At 41.8% G+C, this 22,161-nt stretch overlaps 2 protein-coding genes across 6 annotated transcripts in view; both read right to left on the bottom strand.

Annotated features, from left to right (window-relative positions):
* Positions 1-10,397, bottom strand: LOC128878554 (otoferlin-like). The gene is made up of 17 exons (XM_054126841.1): positions 10,212-10,397; positions 9,367-9,681; positions 6,510-6,644; positions 5,943-6,104; positions 5,549-5,818; positions 5,229-5,463; positions 4,278-4,510; positions 4,120-4,185; positions 3,929-4,063; positions 3,392-3,536; positions 3,201-3,330; positions 2,799-3,130; positions 2,367-2,578; positions 1,551-1,877; positions 1,176-1,483; positions 745-957; positions 1-181 (listed from the first exon to the last, which is right to left on the bottom strand). Exons 1-17 carry the CDS (start codon positions 10,395-10,397, stop codon positions 1-3), a joined length of 3,585 nt encoding a protein of 1,194 aa, XP_053982816.1.
* Positions 10,398-15,716: 5,319 nt separating this feature from the next.
* Positions 15,717-22,161, bottom strand: part of LOC128879021 (uncharacterized) — a 275,403-nt gene continuing 268,958 nt past the window's right edge. For all 5 annotated transcript variants that reach the window (XM_054127794.1, XM_054127795.1, XM_054127797.1 and 2 more), the window contains 2 exons: positions 18,064-18,155; positions 15,717-17,729 (listed from right to left, as the gene is read on the bottom strand). In XM_054127794.1, coding sequence (XP_053983769.1) covers positions 18,079-18,155 — 77 coding nt within the window. In that variant the 3' untranslated portion in view covers positions 15,717-17,729; positions 18,064-18,078. The remainder of the gene's footprint in view (positions 17,730-18,063; positions 18,156-22,161) is intronic.

Below are 22,161 nucleotides of genomic sequence, written 5' to 3'. Positions count from 1 at the left end.
TTAGGCTCCTAGAAGACGCTTGACCATGTAGCCAGGGAAAGCGTATATTCCACATGCGCAAAGCAACACGAACAGCAGGCAAACGAAGAAGCATATTATCCTCCATTTGTAGTAGCGACAGACCACAAATCGACACGCCTTCCAAGGGTTTCGAAACCAGGAGAATGAAGTATCCGGTCGGCTGTAAATGACGAAATAGAGCATTTACCTGAATTGTCACAAGAAATAATCGCCAATAGATTCAATGGCGTTTACGAACAAGGATTCAACGTGTTGAGGTTACAGATGCACGTTCAATCGTCTAATGGTGCTCGAATGGTGACTAACGGGAGATTTGGTTTAATTACAGCTGGATAGTCAACGACATTAGTCGACAGATACGGTACCTATCGACGGTGCGAATATACCACCGCGATAAGACAACGTTTACATTCGTGTTTGCTGTCTAGTCGTTCTCCGACATGTTTGATACGCGTTAATTATTCAGTTGATTAACACATTCGCGACCGGCAAATGTTTTACGTTTCTAGTACGTTTACGTTTCAGTGGTCGCGAATGTGTTAAAATTACTCGTGGCTTTAATTCGATGACGGTTTAATCCTTTTAGTGATAATGCGCTTCAACGAAGTCAATAATCATTATGTAGTAATGATGGCTGTTTACGAAAATATTGTTACGCGCGGATAATTATTGTCTTCAGTAAATATTGATCGCGTTCGTTAATCTGATTACGTTCCTTCGTACTTTGGTGGAGGAAGATCTTGAGGAGGGTTCCTTCCCTTGCCCGCAGGGTGTTCGTCCGCTTCTTCTGCAGTCAATACCGCCATTTCTAGTTCGATTTTCCCCTGAATTTGAACGCGAATCTCCGATATAATTTGATACATTTGTAACGTTAACGAATGTTGTGAAGTTACGTGTACGCACCGCCTGAACGTAGCGCGACGTTCCAATGCTTTGCTGGAAGGGCCACCACGCTTTAATTCGCATTACTTTGAAAAGATCCGTCGTCGGTGCATTAGGATCGAGGATTTTCATAGTGCAGTTCTTCGAATTTCCGCTCCCACGCGGCATCCTGGATAGATCCAACGTCAGAGCTCCTGAAACCACTCGATTAATCTATTCCCCAGGCGCAGTTGTATCCATTAACGATTTGTAATTAACACCTCTATTAGAGCAGTTCGCAATTACCGAGGAAATCGTCAGGAGAGAAATGATCACTATCCCAAACTTGCAGATGTAATTTGCAGGGCAGTTTGTCCTCGATTTCGCTTCTGGCGAAGACGGATACCTTTCTGCGAACGATCATAACGCGCTCGCCCTTCGAGTACGTGACGCGGAATACGAATCGCCAGTTGAAGTTACCCTCCCCGTTCAGGGAATTGTAATGAACGTCGGTCTTCTGGTAATCGTCGTATAAAATCCAGCTGGAATCGATCCTCGCGTATAACGAAAAATATACAGTTAAATTTTTTTTTTTTAATTTCTAACAAATCAACGAATGCCTTTCGCCGAACCGTGTTCCAGATGAAACTCTAGCTTCAGAGGCCCACGAGTCCTCGATGAAGCAATTTTCGGACATACCCTTTCACGTAAATGTCTGAGCATTTCTCTCCGGTAAGGAATTGGCTATCGACGAGTGGCACATCTTCGGTATTCCAAACGATCACGCGAATTTCATATTCCTCTGGCACTGGCGGACTGATGTCTACCGCCGGTTTCGGAGGTAGCTCGTCGAATTCAAACATATCGACCCAAAGTTCCAGTTTGCCCTGAAACATCGATCGGGGATGCATATCGTGTTTCCAGAACAGGCTAGTGAATATTTTGGTAGCTGCGAGAGCGTTCGATTCGTGAACCGGGTTCATGGCATCGCTTTTCTGATAAATCAATTGTTCTCGCGTAGACAGAAATAGCGTTCAGTCGCGAAAACTCTGCATTTCGACGCACATTCTACGACAAGTAATGATAATAATTCTGAAAGTTCGAATCGTAAAATTTTCGATCAGAAGAAAGTTCTACTTAATATTTCCATCGCGCGGAAAATTCTATCTCTTGTACCAGTCACGTGAGATTAGCTTGGCACGTGACGCGTAGACTATTACATCCTGCGCAAAGCAAACAGAGATTACTTTCCGATCCACCCCTCTTGTTCAAAAATTCACGCCTCGAAGAAACCGCTCGTCACTCCGCGGGAATTAAATGGGGGCGATTTCAGTGTGGCGAGCAGAATTTACGAGGAAAAAAAATGATAAACTGCCCTTGCTCCGTCAACAGCCGTGATATATCCACGAGCTCAACAGTTGACCCTTCGGCTAAATCTCGCATTGGAACCAATCGAATCCATTCGCAAATGAAACCTTTCGTACCCTCGATAGCAACAAAAGCCTTATCCCCCTATTCACGTATTTCGCATTCACCAAATGAACAAAATCATTCTTTTTTATAACCTGCTCCAGACCAGGCTTCGCAGCGTTAAAAAGCGGTCTTCTTTCAACGTGTTCGGGCACCAGGGCGCACCCGCAAATAGGAAAGTCTTGCCACTGATGAAGCACGTTCAATGCCATGCATTCTTCCCTGTCTGAATAGAAATCATCCGTCACTGATAAAATGGATTTCGTTCGGACGATGGGATTCCCCTTTAGCTTATCTTCGAACGATTAAGGGAGTAGCCTGGTCTTTCAGCTGAAAAATTGAGGCTTCCTTGTCATTTTCCGTTCCATAGCGAAATAATCGAATCAAAATCTGATATTTCAATCTTGCTAAATGACCAAACTGCACCCTTAATTCGCGAAACAGACCAGCCTCGTCTTTCAGATAGACATCGACGTAACGAAATCTCTTTCGTCCTATTTTCACGTGATCCTCTCTATAGTCCGGCGAAGGTAGATTGTTTCGCTTGCACAGGTTGTCGAGTATCAGTGTCGGTTTCTCGCGATCTCTCCAGTAATTGTAACCCTCGGCATTGTACGTCCTCGAAATGCCGCATGTGGCACGGTGTCCACTGTAGAATCGATTCTCCAGGTCGATTTTAGTTTCCCCTATCAGATCGTCGCTAGAAGTGGCATCGTAGTCCCATACTTGGGCGATCAGCGTGTGATCCTGGGGAAAGGTAGCTTCTATCTCGAAGAGCCTTGAACAATTTTATTTCCAAAATCATTTCGTAGAGAAATGTTATCGTGGAGAGAACGATGTTTACGTACCGTCCAAACATGGGATTCAGCTGGTTAGGTATATAATTCTTCCTGTCGTTGACGTACGTTTTTCCGAGTTTGATGCACAAATAAGGGTCGGACTTTCCGCTGAGAGGGTCTTTAGGCTGCAAATTGATGCCTGTGGAAAGAATCGATTCGCTCCTGTCGGTTTGTCTCGCACCCGCGTCGATGGAGCTTACCGTTAACGACGTATAGCCGGACGAGAAGTCTGACAGGCTCCGAAGACGGATAATCGTCGCACAAACCATTAACAGCGGGTCGACCGCTTCTCGTTTTGCATGGCAGATTGTCCGGGTGTGGCCAACGATACACGCAGATGCGTCCCTACGAGGCATTTTCATTTTTCATGACTCGAAACTAACGACTCGGCGATTCTATATATAATACCGAGGAGAGCTTAACACCTAGAGTCAAAGGCACTTTAAGCACTTTAGCACCGTAAGCACTTTAAGCAGAGAGCTTGAACAGGCTACTACGACCGCGAACTATCGTTTCTACGAGTAACTCGAAGTAGTGGTTCGGTGCTACTCAGGAAAAACTACAGACAAGAGAAATGAGAAATGGCAGGCGAGCGGGGAATTAGTATCTGAGAGACAAATCAATCGTCGTCCCTTCTTCGCGAAGGTATCGTCTTCGTACGTTAAGTTCGAGAGAGTTGATAACTGAGAATAAAACAAGTGAGAATAATAAGAATGAGAGATAACTCAAAGTAAAACCTTCAACTTCCCAACGTAATTTTCGCTGTCGTAATCAGGATTCTCGGCCTTGCGTCCCTTCCAGAGCTCGAACGTTCTGAGTCGATCCTGAAATCCAGCGAACTGCGGCTGCAACTCCAATTCCCCGTCGTATACCTGTTTTCCGCCCAATGAGACAGCTGAGCTGGTGAAAATGCTCTAAAGCGGAGTACCTTGAACGTCGCGACGAGCTTGCGACCTTCGAGAGTTTCGCTCCCGAGCTGTCTGCTTCTCTCCTCCTGGAAACGTCAACATTTACCGCGGGACCTGTGTCACTTTACATATATCGGATCACTCGCGTGACCGATCCCCTCTCGTCTCTTTCGCCTACCTCCAGGGAAGCGAAATATTTACTCCACCAATCCAGCGACTCGTCTTCGTTCCCGCCTCGAACCTCCATTCTCGTTCGCCTTTTCTTCCTACCCAGGAAACGTGCGAATAGCTTCTTTACGGACAGCAGGATTTTCCGAAGCCTCGAGGACAAATCTTTCCCGGCCATCTTCTTGTAGGGGATCAATTCTCTATTCTCGTCCATCGACGGGTCGTAGTCGATCGGCAGGGACACTTTCAAAGAAGATTTGCAGCGAGTAAGAAGGGAACTTCGTATTTTTGGTACGGGAATCTTTCGATACGGTGGGACGAGCATACAGTCAGGTCAAAAAGTGATATAAATGATTACAGAGGTAAAACTCATTCGAGGTATTTATTGGCAGAGTTTAAACCGAGTTCAACGAACAGCTCATTACTAATCCAACGCGAGTTTATTTCGATCCGCGGGTTAGTTCTGAACAAAACTGGGTAACGTTTTTAGACGTTCCTCGAAGGGGGTGAAAAACGATTATTCGTAACGAAAGCGGATATGTGTTCTCGAGAATTTTAATTAACAAAGTTTTCTGTTGCGTGCAGACTGGAATAGGATTTTCCATGGCGTTATTAACTGTTAGAGAGAAAGTTTCAACCCCACGTGCTCTGTGCCGTTGAACGACCGAGATCAAATATTTAATAGCTGGCCGTGATGCAGGAAAACGCGTGGGTATGCACAAATATGCGTTCGCATGTTACCATTTAAACAACACGATAATTTAATTAAATCAAGCTTAATATTATCATTAATTTTGTCAAGCTCATACCGACGATGAGTATTAAACGAGATACGACTAGATTCTATGCAGTAAACAAGGTCTAATATTTTTACTTAAAATATGTTGTTTGAAAAAATTGAAATATATATTTCAACCCCGAGATTCTCGTAAAGAATTACTCGCCCCGATTGTAAACTCACAAATGGTGGTGGATTGTTTCTTCGTCCAGGACGGTTTCAAAATCGATTTCGTCTCGTGTATCCGCGCATCGTAATCCTCCTCGGTTATTAGCTGCTCTAGAAAGACGTAAACGCTCGGTATGATGCAAATCCCCGCGTACTTGAAGCAGCCAAATCCCCGCGAATCGTAAGCTTTTATTGTTACAGAGGGGTAGTAAATACTCAGCTCCGGCATATCCTTAGGGAAATTTATAGACTGTAGCAAAATACTCAAGTGTAGCGTCGATAGTAAGAGAATAGTGGCAATAAAGTAGATTGATTTTAGACGCGTCAATCGTTACCAAGTCGACGAGAATGTGCGGTTCCTCGAAGTTGCCAAATTTCTTGGCGTTCTCCATTACCTCCGACTTGACATCGACGCCCGCGCACTCTATTATAATTCGAGGTTTAAGCACAGGCAAGTAATTTATCTTCTTCATGTCCCGCACGCCCCAAAATATAACTTCGAGCCTGTAACTCGCCATTTTCGGCCTGATGTCCTCCGGTATGTTGTATACCACGTCCAGCATCGAAGAACTAATAGTCCTGTCGACTGTTTCGTCGTCTTCAACCTAAGAAACGCGTGGAAAACAAGAGATATACTCAAAAGTGAATCCACAAAAATAGCGACGTAAGATGTACGAGAGCCCATAACCCGTTCCAACTCTGACATCGATGTATGTCGCCTGCTCTCACCTCGATGAGCTCAAATGCAGCGAGTATGGAGCCGCTGCAATCCCTTTGCGATTTAAATTTGTACCACTTAAGTTTCGGAGGGAAATCAGGCGGCGAGTAAGTTTCCGCTGCGAGTTTAACTAATGGAATGGCTGTGCATCTTCCACAGAACTCCTTGGTGCCCTGTGAATTTCGATTCGCGGGCGCTAGAACATGAACTGGTTCACGAACTACTCCGAGATTAGGCATTAGGTGTAATTAAACGTGTCTCTGAACAATTCGAGCACGGAAATGAGAGTGTACATGCGGTTGAACATTCTAAGAGGATGGTGGATGTTACGAATTTTATTCGTTGGCGAGTAACGCTTCATGTGTCACTTCATTATTTCACCAGTCACGTAACAATTGTAACATTACTGACGATTATTTTTTGCCTATTGTTCTTATTAATTTTATATACCGTTAGATGAAAGGTACATCGCATTTCTCAACATTTGTTTTATGGAGTTAATCGATTTATGGAATGAACAACTCAATCATTGTTACTTCCTTGTATAGCAGCTTAATGAGAGGTTAGAAGTTACTCACGCATATGTCTTGGTCGAAAGCTTGCAGGACCACGTTGGGTGGGTGTAGTTTAATGTACTCTTTCGTCCCGTGCACGGTTCTCGGCGGCAGGATCAGAGTTTGATCCCAGAAAGGATCGAGAGTCTGTTTAATAACCTGAAAATGCGGGTTGGTTGAAATCCACTTTGGTAATATTCAGGAATTAGTTCAAATCCCCTGAAGTAATATTCAGCGACCTTAGAAATCTGTGGCTTCAGGTGCATCCGAAGGGGTTTGCCTGCAGCCAGTAGATACGCGAATTTATAGCGTATGAGTGTTGTTTGAATAGTTCATTCCCATTAAGATAAGGAATCTTCTCGAATCACGTAATTCGATGCGTTACATTACGATACTCTTGACGGAAAAAAAAAACATTTCCAGAATTTGGGAGTAATCGATTAAACGAATAAATCAGAAACGGTACCAGACCACGCGAGACTGTCATACCATTTCTCAACGATATTTGTGTTTAGAACTCGGAAGCCTAGCTCGTCCATTTTCACTTCGAAACAAACATGAATTTCCTCTAATATTTGTTTCAGGTAGTCCATAAGTTTAACATTCGAGAGACTCGAGTATTTTCGGAGAAACGTTTGAGTCGCCATTAATGACGCCTTAAATTTGTATAGATCGTTAGATAAAGTAGGTTGGTACAACATCTCGTGGGAGTTTATTCACGAGTAGCGAATTTCCGCGAAAACTGACTCGGGAGTAATAATAACACAACTTCGCGCACTTGCCAGCAAACGTGGGTAAATTATCGACACATGAAACTGAAACTTACTCTGGTCGTAGCCGTGTAACCATGAAATGCAACACGTACGAACGGATCCAATAAGCCGGATGCATCCATCCCAGGATCAAAGCGACCTTGGAATATGTGAGCGCGTAATTGGAATGCCTGCAATGCAAAATACGGTGACACGACGAGCCCGCACTGTTTCCATCAAAATGATACCAGTTGGGTTTAGGCGCAGTTTCTGTCCACGTCCAAATGTCAACGATACGCAACCCGGTTTCATTAACGTTTACGAAAAACAGAAAAAAGAAAAAATTTTTTTTACCAAAGGTCGTCGTCGGCGATGTTAACGAGCCAAGATTCGTCGCCGTTGGTGTTAAGGGTTCGAGTACCAAGGCTACCTATATTAATTACGTGGGGAGCATTGCTAGTGACGTTAACGACCCCAATAATTGCTCATAATGACTCACAAATTGATGTTAATGGTTTCGACATTCCAAAAATTGGCGATATTGGGGTTTCTGCGAATCGAGGGTTATCATCGTTGGTATTAACGATCGGAGCTATTCGTGTCAACGACACTAAGACCGCTATTCTATCGCTTGAAACTCTACTAATGAGTTTGAACAACAGACCTAGGTACTTACTACGCCTTGCATACTCTTAATCCTGTCAGACCTGAATTTTTTTTTTCTCGTACTAACGTAATTTTATTTTTAGGGTTAACTTGGACTAAAATTAGCATGGACAAAATAGAAAGAAAAAATCGTAATAGTGTAGTTTCCGAGGAAAACTGGTCTTATTACATTTCGTGTCCTGAATTGTGGACGCTCGGTCTGAAAGGGTTAATGTAATCGTACCAGCCGCTCTAAATAATCAGTTTTCCCAACAGACACCACGACTCAGAGAAACAACTTGAAAAAAGAACACGCCTCGTCCTGAATCGCTCCAATTCCGTCATTAATTAAAACCGTACCGTCAAGAAGCAAGAGTAGCGGAAGCTGACCTTGCTCCAAAAATTCAATTGAGAGATTCACGTAATACCGTGGACCGAGTGTACTCCAGGTATTTCGGGAACACGTCGACGCTTCTTTCATGGTCCACCTGGTATCCAGGAGGTATGGAGGACCAACACGCACCAACGTACTCAGCGTTCCCAAGCCACAAGAAAAGCTCCAGCTTGCAGGCAGCGTAATCAGCTTCGTTATCGTCCCGCGGATGCCTCATAAAGACGTCCACCTTTTGACCGCACTTCCTGCCTCGCTCTGTCTCCTCCTCGGAATAAATTATTTCCTCTGCCAGCAATCGCGTGCATGCCACGCGCTTCGAACCGGCTATCATCCAAATGAAAACGTCCGGGAGACCATGCTGCGGCTGGTAAATTCGTAATAAACGCGCGCCCTCCCTTGGGACGAGCTTCCGTCGAGGCAATAAAAAATGCTCGTGGTCGAATATTTGATCCTTGTTAAAGTATAGTGGCGTAGTCCCAACGAGTACTTTATTATTATTGCAAACACTATTCCCTCTTAGGGATTCTCATTCGTCGTATTTAACACGTTGATCGTCGCGTCACCGAGAAATGGGCCAACGTGTTAAAAAACGATAATAGCAATCAGTTCCCTTTCATGGAATTTGTAATTTCCGAGAAACCTTCGCCGCGACGCACTTTTTTCCGATTCTCATTTGGAAAATTTTTCCGAAGCGCAAGAAAAGGTAGAAACTCCTTCGACTTCGTTCCCTTCTTCATCTCGTAAATCACGTTCTTAGACACACTCGGGAGGAAAGGAAACGAGGGAAGTTTGCACAATTTAAGGGCTTTTCTACCTTCCCAGGACGATCTTGGATGAGACTCGGAACACAGCTTTTCGAAATTAAATATGCTTCACTCGGTAAATGTTCTGCGAAAATTTACCAAGAGAAACGAGGGCTTTGAAAGTCTTTCGATGGAGAAATTTAGTCGACAGAGTTTGCTGCTTTATCTTTCATTGTAAGTATCTCGGTGACAGAGTTGGGCTTTTAATTTCTGTCTAAATTTATCTGTTTCGATACTTTCGCAAATTATAAAAAGACTTTGGCTGAAATCATGAAAACTGGACTCACGTCTTCCTTCAGCTTCTTCACCCTGCCGAGATACTTGTACGCGTGTGTCATGGCGATCCTCATGTACCGATTGTTGACAAGCTCCCCGTTGATCTTGATCATTTTCAGGATGTCCTCGATCTCATCCCTGCACAGGTTTACACGATGTCGATCGAGCTTTGTAGTGCCTCCTTCTTCGTCGTATCTGCCAGCGTCCAGCACATGCAAATAATGGATGCAGTAGCTCTTCAGCTCACGGATCGTTTCGTTGTACAGCTTGTAAGCCTTCGCGTCCTCCAACGCCATCAGACCCTCCAGTTGTTCCAACTTCTGCTCCTGTCGCGAATTAAAATTGTTTCAGAGCAGGTCGCTTCAATTTGGAAGCAAACTTTCTCTCGTTTCTCGTACACCGATGATATTCGAGGACGTATGAAACATTTCTTTGACACCGACTGGAAGTTTGCTGGACAAGCAGCAATCTTAACGACGTTTTCCAATTTTAAAGTGGCGATGTCGTTGAATTTTCAGCGACTAGGGACTTACACCCTCTAAGTTTCTTATTAAAATTTCACGAACCTCCTTTGCGAGACTTTTAGTCCGTAATTGTCAGGTAGTTACGAGTTTCCATGAAGTTGGAGTGGAAATTGAAGAGAGACAGGAGTAAACAATTACTCCTCTTTGATAATTGAGCGCAAACTCGGATCAACTATTTTTATCGCTTGGAGGCATCAAAATGATTATCTCAAAGAGCTATCTACAATCTTAAGTCTTGGACGTTCATTGTTTGGATGTTCATTAAGAATTTCTGCCCAGCTAAGTGTAAAGAAAACAGCGCATCGATGAGTAATGGGATAATAAGTGCTCACGAGAAATTCAGCCATGAAAGTCAGACTGTTGCTATTGTGCATCCTCCACTCGAGGTTCGGCCACCAGGACTTGACGTGCAAGCACGGTTTTCTCGAGCCAAGTGGCAGATAATTGTATTTGCCATCCAGCGATCCGGTCAGCCGCGGCGTGGTACCGCTCTCGAATTCCGGCCTGCGCTCAAGCATCCGGTTTCCTGTTGAAAATTAATCAGATTTCAAGGGTAGCGTCCGCTCCGAGCTCCCGAGTGTATTAACTATTTCGCTACTTAGGACGATTAAAGTCGTCTTTCGTCAAATGAACCGTCAACACGAATTCGAATTTCATATTTTCCGTTTCTTATTTCTTTTAACCTTAACGTTAATAACCAAACGGATCACGCTTGCTTGATAACCGGAGTAGCCGGGTATCCCTAGCGTTCTATTCTAGTATATTAAATAATGCAGCGATAATTTTTCGTCTATACTTTCCCAAATCTTTTTATTTTTATTTCCTAGAAATCGGAGTAAACGGCCAGAATGTAATCGTCTAATGGTATAAGATGAAAACACTCTCGAAAAATTAATAAATGGCGTGGGTCAACGGGTCGTAGAAAGTATTACGAGAATCCAATACCGTGGATGCTGTCCTCGAAGCACTGACTGTGCGGGAATTGTCTGTTGCCGGCGTTCCCGATGCTAACCTCGAAACTTATCGATTTCGTCCAAAATTTTCGTCGATCGATCAAGCTCACATCGTAAAGCACCGTGACCAGGTAGTATTCTTCCGTTGACCATAGACGTTCCTTTCGAAGAAAGAATGCTCGAGTCAATTTCTTAGTATTTTTCATTACTATCTGCATTTTTCTACCTTGAGAAACACTGTCTTAAACTGCTTTGTTATCACTTTGTATTAACTACCCACTGACAGTAAAAATGCTGCGTCAGCTCGACATTAAATTTTTCACATTAACCCCTCAGCCATGAGTTCACATTGGACACCAATCTTTATTAGTTATTAATGTTTCATGGTACATTTTTATCGAGATTTAGATCTGCGCTTGTTGAGAGGAAACAATATCATGTACGGGAGCGCGTCTGACCATAAACGATGCGTTACTACTCGCCGATCCACGCAGTGTCATATCGAGCCACAAGCGAAAGACAATGAAAGTAAAAGATACGACGAATGAAAACTCCACTGTATCTGGTCACTCTGTACCCCGAGAATGATGAAAAAATATTACCAAAACCCAAAAGTAATTTCCTGCTCGTGCGAACCATTTTATTCTCAATTTTATCCACCGCGACAGACAAAGACAAATTTGCTCTAGCAAAAGAACGCCGAATCTTTGTGGAACGACCCAATAACACAGGAAGTCGATATAGGGAATTCCGTTGGAAAAGAAAAGCAATAGATATACCTCGATGATAGGAGCAGTGTGCTCCGTTTCGGCGCCGATTCCGGACGGCGCTTCTGGGTCATCCATTTCCGTTTTTAGGGAGAGAAGGACTCGCCCGCGATATAAGGGAAGGGCCGACGAGCACTTGCCGAAACAGCTGTTCCTCTCCGAAAAGCTGCAGCCATAAAAGTGAAGGAACGAGGGCCCGAATGTCGGCAGGAAACCTTATAAAGTTGACAAGGCAATACGTCAGAATACTTTATATTTCGTAGCTTCTCTCGGGAGAGACGAGTGTCTGTCTCGAATGACTCTTTATCGTTTCTTGTCACGTCACAAGGGCAATTTCTTCCTCGGAGATTATCGTTAAGTAACGGTACTTTATTTATAAAATGTTGGTATTTTATCAAGTAGCCTGACTTGTCAAGGTTATCAAGAAGTTAAAAAAATTTTGGTAGGATTATAGTCTAGCTAGCTAGGTCGAAGCGACGTTACTCGCTCAAACCGTGGCAGAGTTATTCGTCTGAGAACGATAAAATTTCAAATACAAACAGAACAGAAACGGTTAATCAACGTTTCGTTTGCAGCTGGTTATTTGAGTTTCGTTTAAATCGCTGTTCGTTCTTTTTATTTTTCCGTCTCTTTCATCGGCTGCTCCCGTTTCGTCGCTGTTTTTCCACTAATTTTTCGTGTTTGCGTTGTTCGACAACTTTCCTCCGCGCATCGACAAATAACGGGGAAAATGTTATACCCTGGCTTTCGATTTAAATATACCAAACGCAAGCTATACAAAACATATTCCAACGTATAATTGAATTAAAAATATACAATCTTCTTGGTTTTTGCACTGCGAATAATAACGGTAATGTTATAGCATTCGACGGCATACTTTATAGCTAACCGTACTCTCCAGAGTTTGATATCCTGCTCATATCGAGGATGTAAGAAGCCACGACGCACGTTCGACAGCTGTTGATACGATGCTTTATGGCGATCCGGACGCGTTGGGATAGCGATGGAAACATTTCCTTGAACGTAATTTTCTCGTTAAATCTCGGCCCGTAAGTCTGCCACGCCTCGCTCGTCGAACCCTGCGAACGTTCACAATAATTACCAACTGCATACGCGTGTAATTTCAATTAGATCAACGCGAGGACTGTTTACGTTGCGATCGCGTATATCAGCTGGTTCGTGGATACGTAATTTACTAAGTAAGTTATTTGCCAAGTAAATTACTCGTGCGACCGAATAAGCAGAGTTTAATCAAGAGCTGGTTATTTTGCGCACCATATAAATTAATAGAAGACATTGATCTCTCACTATTGGTATTATAAAATTATCTCAAAAAGCCAGCTAGGAAATTCTCCCCGAGAGCCACGAATGTTCTCTTCGTTTTATTTATCGGCTAACGTACTTTCATTCCAGCGAACGATATCTGCACGTACGGATTGATGTTTTCAAAATCGTTTTTCATGCACACGCTGCTCATGTCTGGCAGGCCATCCGCCCGGTAAACCGTAAAAACGTAGCGCGCCCGTTGCCTAAACGGTAGGAACTCCCCACCGACCGGTAGCAAGAGGTTTCTGTAAATGTTCGATACTCACTAAATCTTTGAAATGCACGATTTAAAAGTAAAATAAAATTACACAAAATTTCTACACGCAGAGAAAGATATTGTACAGTTTGAATTCCAAGGCCTCGAAAAGGTCATTGACACTACTGAATCCTCAATTTCCCATCCTTGATGCCTCTGGCGGTTGTGTCAGGGAAAGGATTTTTTCAGTTGTCGGACCTCAGAGATGACGAACTATATAGCTACAGTACTCTTGGCCGTCCTACACGGAGCTACTCTCATTGGCCAGAGAATCGATTCCGGGACACGCGACAGGGAACACTGTGTAACGCTAAAATGGATGTTGGAACGCGGAGGACATTTTCCGTCCCAGCGTACGCGAGGGCGCAATATGTATGCAGATGAACCGTTACGCCACGAAATTACGAGGGAATAAGTGAAAAATTTGTGGCCACGGCGAACCAGAGGAACATCGGGGAGGATTGAGAACGAATTACATACGCGACTCGTGATGGAAGTTTTAATGCGTTTTTAATGGGATTTATTAAACTCACAGGCGGTTGAATAAGATTGCATAGAATTAATCAGCGAGGAATCGAGCAAGCTGGTTTATTCATTGACGGATTTAGGTAACTTAAAACGCGAACGTTTTTAAAATTTGTATAGAACGTGATGTATTACGTGGAAATTGATCCATAAGGACGTAAACGTGATTCAGAAAATGAAATTTTAAAACGAGTTTTTAAAGTTTCGATTTTATACGTCTTCGTTTTAAGTTAATAAAGTATAAAATACCCTTCGATGTCATCCTCGCCCTCGGTCTCAGGATACACTTTCAGCTTCTCCCCTTTTACATTAATTGCGATGTTGCACTTAACGTATCCCGTGGGTCCCGAAGCGATGTCCTTTGGGTTCGTCAACATCGCCCACTTATGATAGTATTGACGATCTGTTCCAGAAAATTTGCAACACCGTATTCATTCCACCGAGTGACGTCTACCAACTTTCGGTTACATTTTCACAATTGACGTCGGTAGACGCAGACTTTAATAAAATGAAGGATTTCAATAACCTGGCTGCTCCCACACAAGAGCCACTTCGAAGCTCGTGCTTCCGTGAAATTTCAAACGAAGCGAGGTTTTCAAATATACAGCTATCATGATTTTCGTACCCAGTAGTTCGTCCAAGTTGCAGACCAAGTCAAACACGAAATACTGAAACCCGCGAAAAATAGAGTAGGAAAAGTCATTAACTTAACTTCCTTGGAATAATATCATTTTTCAAGGTTACTTCGTTGTAGATCGGTGCGTCGGTTCTCTCGCGAACCACGGTTTTCCTCTTCCGGTTACCAATCTTGACCACCACCAAGGGATTCGCATTTTGCGGCAAATGTCTCGCTTCGAGGATCGTTACGCAAATTTGATAAGGACTGGGTCGAAACCTTCTGGGACCCATCGTGTCTCGTTAAACTTGACGTCTAATCTATTCCGCGTTTGTTTGTATCGACTGTCTGACGTGCGATTTCAGCGAACGTCGCGTCGATCATTGCTAAATAGCGCAAAGCATGTGGTATTATGTGCTGTTAAAAACATATTAAATTTTTCGACTTGCTATCAAATTGTTATCACTTGGATAGAGCTACCATCCAATGGAAAGCTATATCAAACTACTCAGAGGGTTACAAGAAAGCTCTTATCAGTAGGGTGTCAAAGCCAGCGTTATCGATTCAGAGGGAATAAGATTCTAACGCTACCAGCGACGAGAATTGAGACCAACAGTTTTAGAAAACTCCCAGTCGTGCACTCTAGGTTTCAGAATAGTAACCCCGTGAGCATAATCGATATAACCACCGAGAAGATTGTAAAGCTTCTCTACAAACTTGGATCTGTCACCATTAGGTGCGCTGCAAGTCCTGAAAAGCTTTAACAGTAGGTATATTGATTCGTTAACTGTTTGATGGTTAATCGGTTGGCTTTATCTGCAGGTCAAAAGTGAACTAAGTAGAAAGAGTTGAGAGAAGGTGGCGTTGGTCGGTTAACGAATTCGTCGGCAAGGTATACCTAACAAACTCTGTCTCAGGAAAATCAATAATCGGTACATGGACTGTCGGTACTCCGATTCGTGCGAAACTCACGATGTTTACATCTTTGTCTATGAAACTGTTCCTGAAACTCACCTGTGGCTGATGTATGTATCCTAAAAAGTAGGGAGACAGGTTGCGAGAAAAGGTGATAGAAAAATCGTTTCGAGATTTCTTTGGTATAGAATGTATTTAGTTTTACAAACACGAAATCCTTTTTACAAGCGTCGGTATACATAATCAGAATTCTCGGATGCCATACTCGAACTTAAATTACAGACTTCGCACCTTTCTCTTCTTTCATCGATCCGATAGGCATTTGTTCGAACGACTAGAAGTGCTACAGAGGACAATTTATTTACAACTATAACGTTCACTATAATTTCTCGCCAGGTATGAAGTAATTTTCAGATTTGCCACGCGCGCATTCAACAGTGATTATCGGTAATGCCAAGAATCGATTAACACTCACACGATAACGTAAACATTTACTTTATTTCTCGCTAATTTCTTCGATGTACAAAAGAATTCCTTTTATCTAAGAAACAAATATCACCCCTTTCGTAGACTAGTCTCTTACGTAAACATGATTAGTCGAGTAGCGTGCAAGTAGAAAAAAATAACTTGTATGTTAGGCCTAAGTTAATTAGACACGCGAACTTTGGTGCACGCAGTTTCAACTTCCGATTGCTCAGGTATTTATTCGATCATCTTTGGTACTACAACTCACAGAACAGCCAAAGAGAAACTAATACGAGTTTAGGCTAAATCGGGGCTTCTTAAACCTGTTTCACTCGCGATCTAGTTCACCACTCCCAAATTTTATCGAATTCATATGCTCCGTGAAATATAAATTTAATCGTCCTGTGCACTGCACTGACAATTTTAGGAATTAATACGTCATCCTCGTCGGATACGCTAACCTTATTTATAATAATAATCGCTATACAAGTATATTTGTTATATACAGATATAATACTCCGATACCTTAAAGCGATACAAAACATATTTTATATTTTTTCACAATTTTCTGCGACTCCAAAGAATTTTTAACGCGACTCATAGTTTAAGAAGCTCTGATCTGAATATTAGCTCTTTGGTCGTTTCATAGCATTAATTAAAATATATATTTAAACGAAAATACCTGAGCGGAATTGAAGTCCAAATAAATTAATTAATAAATTAAACTCATCGACCTCGCTAATATAACAGTAGCAACAATATGTCGCTTCAGAGCCATGGGATCTTAGGGAAGCAATGGGTTTCGCTGCGACGATGGTTCAGATTCTCCATTTGCAACCCCCTGAGATTCCCTAACTTCGAAACGCCATGCTATTACAACTTGTAACGTTTCAGGTGTCCTGAAACAATCTTTAGATTCGTGTAACACTTTTCGTTTGGATATTTTTGTCTGTCACGCTGTCTTCTAAGCGTCACGCTTCTTTCGCAATCAGAGATGGGCAAAATTTTATTCGAATAATACTCGACGAATAACATAAACACAGGATTTACAAAGCGACGTTTGTTCGATTAACTAATTCAATTTTTATTCGTTCAACGCGAAACATTTCATTTTGTAATTCGAATTTCTATTTTGAAATTTTCGCCTAGGCAAGAATTTCATCCATCTCTGTCCGCAATGAGTAAACGCAGACGGAACAGTTCGTCGTCTCATCGCAGAATCCTCTAAATTCTCATTAACAAGCGAGGATGTTATCGCGATCCACGCTCCTAGATATTCTTCACATACGCGCGTTTGCATTTCGATACAGCATATTGTCGCAGCTATTTACACATATTAAAATAATTACACATTCAAGTTACGTATAGTTAATATATATATATGTATCCGATCGATCTTCTTTTTCTCTCGTATATTTATATAATATATCATATATCTGGTGTGTGTATCGTGTATGTAAAGTTCCATACATCTTATTCGTTTAAACAATATATTATGAATCTGACGTAACACGAAGAGTATAACAAACACAGTCTACAATTATGACTCGAACTGTTAATATACATATGTATGATCAAATCTTGAACATTATTTACACGCCACACTTCGACGATTTTCTTTCTTTTTTTTTCGTTTTAAAACCAGCCGACCCCGCTTCGATAGTTTACCTATAAACCTTTTATTTTATTTCCTTTTTTTTTTTTGTTGGTTCAAGTCGCGTCGATCTCGGCCGCGATAATCTACAAATTTCGTTTACAAGTACAAATAACACTCTAAACAGCGCGTACGATGTATGCATACAGAATTATAAACAGGACTTTCTCTTGCGAGACGATGAACATGAACGTTGATCGAACTTCGATGCTTGTGTCTGGCGCTTTGTGAAACAACATTTAACGTTTGGGGGGGACAGGGGGAAGGGGACACGATGTTCGTCGATCTTAGGCGTAGTAAGACGAAAGGTCGAGAACGGTTGACTTTTAACGCGCGTCTACCACTTGCTTCGGACTCATGTTCGAGCGGTCACCTGGAAGCAAACGTTCTACGATTAAACACGTACCAAAGTTAATAGAATTTATGCTCTAGGTGTTCCTTTTTCATAGAGGTTGATTTAATCTACAGTAAAATTTTGATGGACGTATGAATTTAAAAGTGGGTCAATCTGGAATAAAATTTAGACGAGAGTTCGTCTAACATTGAACTTTTTAATAGAGGCATAAACTCTCAGAAACTTAAAACTAAATTTTTGGTAACTTTACAGAATTTTTGTGCAGAATTTGATGAAAATACTGGCACGATCAAGGGTACAGTGTTTGGTTTTGACGCAAATTAATCGATGAAGTGGATAATTGATACCTTACCTAGGAATCAAGCGGTTAATTGAACATGTTGACAATTGCCAGATGCATCATGACTAAGAGGACATTAATTGACACTTGACCAGAGAAGTTTCCTGCAAACACATCAAAATTCGCATTAGTGCGCATCAAAAACTTGATCTTTTATTCAAAGCAATGGGTATTTTTATGCTTACCAATTTTCTCAAAAGTGGAAAATATATCAAATAGAAAAATAGGTCTTGCAAGCACTATTTGAAGAATTTGAGGACGACAGTTCAAATTGAAAGCTTTTACGTACTGATTTTCTCTTCGACGTTAATGGTATTAAATGCTGCTTGCAAGTCCTATACCTTCCTATTTCTGATAATTCATCGTTAAAACTAGCTTTGAATATAATTTCGAAGGTTTCCTTTTAATTGTTAAATTTTGTTAATTATCCTAGGTGCCAGTGCTTAGCTATAAATACTGTCGAACAGATAATACGTCATAAAAAGAATAGAATGTTCGTAATACAAGACATTTAAAAACATTTAATCCTCCACATACGATCGTCCAAATTGACTAAAATTCCAGGGTTCGAGTGCTATTATTTCAAACAGAAACTCGAGAAATCATAAGAATTTAACTTGTTTCCGCGTGATTGAATGCGACACCCTTCGTCGTCTTTTATAAACCTTAATGTCCCGACGTGGCACGTGGCGCTAAAAAATTGTCGACCCCTGGCCTAAAAAAAACTTCACCCTCCCCATTTCGTACCATTAGCGTTGCCCTCTCGATTCCTTTCAGAGAGGCCAATTTTTATTCATCTCCATAAAACTGAATGCACCTTTTCCGGTTTTATCGTTAGTATCGCGATCAATATTAGTATGCTTTTTGCGTGGCCTATTATTTCGGCGTAATGTTAGGTAAAGGTTAATCGATGCGTTAGAGCTCAATAAACACGTCGGCGATTTTCACGAGGAAAATATCTTGGCCGGGGGAAATGATAGCCACGGATACCATTTTCCTTTATGGTCGACGTTAAGCACTGATTATGATCCCGCCAAAAAATTTATGCGATACGACGACGTAACGTTATGATACTTTGTCCGTGACACTACCCGTTACGCGAAAGCCAGGGCCAGCTAATGTAAACTGCATGTCCTTAAATTAGGGGACCGTGTCCCGCAAACCAGGGCGTTTCAATTTATCTCTTCTTCTCTCACCCCCTGTCAGCAGAAGGAGCTTCCATTAGCAATAAGAATTAACCCCCTCCCAAACCCTCCTCTCCCGGTACCCACGGTGTCTTCTACGGCTAATTACTTTCTTATTTGCGAGCTTCCTTGTTTTACCTATCGCTTTCCTCCATTACCTTGGGAAACGTTTCCATTCCGAAACTTTTTTCCGCTATTGCCCGATTTAATCACCCGCCGAGGGTGGAACCCTACAGGAGGACTCAAAAACTGGTCAACCAGAAGATTTAATCGCTGACGAAGCAAGTTTTCAGAGAGAACGTTTCGAAAGCACTAAGGTGGCCGATCTAATCGTTGCTGGAACTTTTCCAAGGAATGCTTTGGAAGGTTCAACTCGCGGGGAAGATTGTGCGACAATAGACATCGCGAGGTGTCTGCTAAATGTCGAATCGAACGATTTAAGAGGTCGCCATAAGAAAATAACTGAACGAACTATTTTACCCTGTGAATGTATCAGTTTCTAACGTACACGTCACGCGTATAAATAACGCGAAATTGAAATATTTAGCTATTTGAGTTCGCAACATCCATAATTACGGAGACAGCTGGCCGTTCAAATTGAATGCCATGTGATTCTGTGCAGTTAGAGGATATATCCATATGATAATGATCCACCGACGTTGCTACCTGATGCAAACGAGGTCTAACTTCCATGGCTAATTAGTGTACATTGTTAGAACCATCGTCCAGCTGTGCTAACTCAATAATGAGTACAAATTAACTTTCGAACTTCTTTGTCCTGCCGTGCATTTCATTTGCAGATTCATCGTACCCTGTGAAATTGCGAAATAGGAGGACTTCCATTGAAATACACTTGTGTCAAAATTAGTAGCATTCATACAATTTTACCGACACGCCAAGGCAAATCGGTGTATTGTACTTTTAGCGAAATTTTAGCATATCCGAAGCATATCCGAAGCATATAACTGGTTTTCATCATAATAACGAAATCGTGGTTCTCGTTAAATAATGTTAACTCCGCACTCGATCCGTGAGCGCAAACTAATTTGGGATTTGAAAATGAGATTACCTTTACCTCGTCAATAGTCATTTTTACATATTAAAATAAAAATTGTAAGTGTCATTACGGATCCATTATTGTCTCTTTCAGAGTCAGACACACGAGAATGTAACTTAACGGGTTACCTCTCGACTCGCGGAACGGTGAAACCGCGTTTCTTCGATTCTACGGCTTTTCGAATTCTGTTATCCCTGGGTAGTAAAAGTTCCCTAAGAATTCTTGTTCTCCCCCTTCACTTCTGGTGGGAAGCTCGCAAATTTCGTGGAAAGGAAGTTGCACATCGGTTCCCTTTGACGCACGGTTCAGAAACTTTAACGCATTCCCGGCGATATGCATCGGCAAAGTACTTGATAGCATATCACCGAGGAAATTCGTGCAAGAGTGTGTAAGAGGGAAGGTATTAACGCAACCTCAACTTCGGCTATTTATTAGCGCAGGGTAGTAATGCCAGCTGATGAGCTTCAAGAGGAACTCTCGCTTCCCTTCATCTCCTTGAACTAGAACTTATGATGCTGCTAGTTTATTAACCTTCGACCCGCTCAATTATTAGCGAGACTCAGACCCGCTAATTATTCGAATAAAATACCTCAGACGTAGTTTTTCTTATTATAATTTACGAATCCAAAGATTTTCGTCGTCAAGGAAAAATTCACTTCTCCGAGAGAAGTTCTCGATTCGTTTGAGTTCGAAATACGTGTACGGAATAGAATTTTTCGTCTAACCGAATGATATTTATTGTGTACTTCGATTGCTTCTTTTCCTTTTAGATTCTATAGAAAAGCACCGACGTGAACTCTGACGCAATATCGCGCAAGAAATGGCGACAGTAGTCAGTGATTACACAAAAATTCGCTGACTTCGTTTTATCGAGGAAGCACCAGAGGAAATAAGACTTCTGCCGAGGAAATGAAGAATGCAACATTGGCGATATTGCATCTTGAAAAATTGATTGGCGAACTAGATTTCAGATGACTCGTTTATCTTAATATCGACCGTGGATCTCGACTATACGTGTTTAAGGGACTTCGTTACAGAGAACTTGCTTCGTCGCGTCGGGCGACATGAATTTTGCAAAAAGGAATGATGAAAGATCTCACGGAACGAACATCGAAGTAATATCTCGTGCTGAATATTTATGTAATGCAGAGGCTTTGAATTATTTCATTCTTTCACGAAATTCATTTACACAAGGCGGTTTTGTTTCATTTTTTATTAGTATTTATTATTTAATCATTCGTGATTGAAACGGATTCCAGTGTTTTCGTAGATAAAGTGAATAATTTTATTAAAACATCTGTCTGGCTTTAATCACTTTGATGGGAGTGGTATATAATTGAATTTTAGAGATTTCCCAGGTTAAAAAGCTTTTACTTAAACGTTCGTTAACTTGCTACTCGGTGACGACGTTAAATGTTATTTGTTGAATAAATTCGAGGGCATGTGTTTCTACTCTTTAACTCCATCATTTTCACTAATGAAAAATAATACATTTGCTAATTACTCGTATTTAGTTCCCACGAGAAACATTGTTGTGGCAGCGTACCTCGTTTGCGACGGGTGGATTTATACAAACATCGCTTCTGATAGAATATTTATGAAGAAACGTAGTTTCATTATAAGGTTTGTTGAGGGAACGCGGCAGTGTTTATTTATTTACTACGTCTAGGAATTGTGTTGCGTTCGCTGCGCATACGATGCACAAATGAAAGGTTATTTTGCCAACGCCACTTGCTGGCATAATTAACGTATAAATATTTTAGTTGTCAATGCAGAACGACGGTGTTAATTTAGGGACTCGTCGCAAACTCATTAATAGTGTTCAAAAGCGTAGGATTCGAAAATGGCGTTCGACGACCTTTACGAGGC

This window comes from Hylaeus volcanicus, chromosome 6 (assembly GCF_026283585.1).
Source record: "Hylaeus volcanicus isolate JK05 chromosome 6, UHH_iyHylVolc1.0_haploid, whole genome shotgun sequence".
NCBI lineage: Eukaryota > Metazoa > Arthropoda > Insecta > Hymenoptera > Colletidae > Hylaeus > Hylaeus volcanicus.
This window is presented reverse-complemented; position numbering and strand designations above follow the sequence as displayed.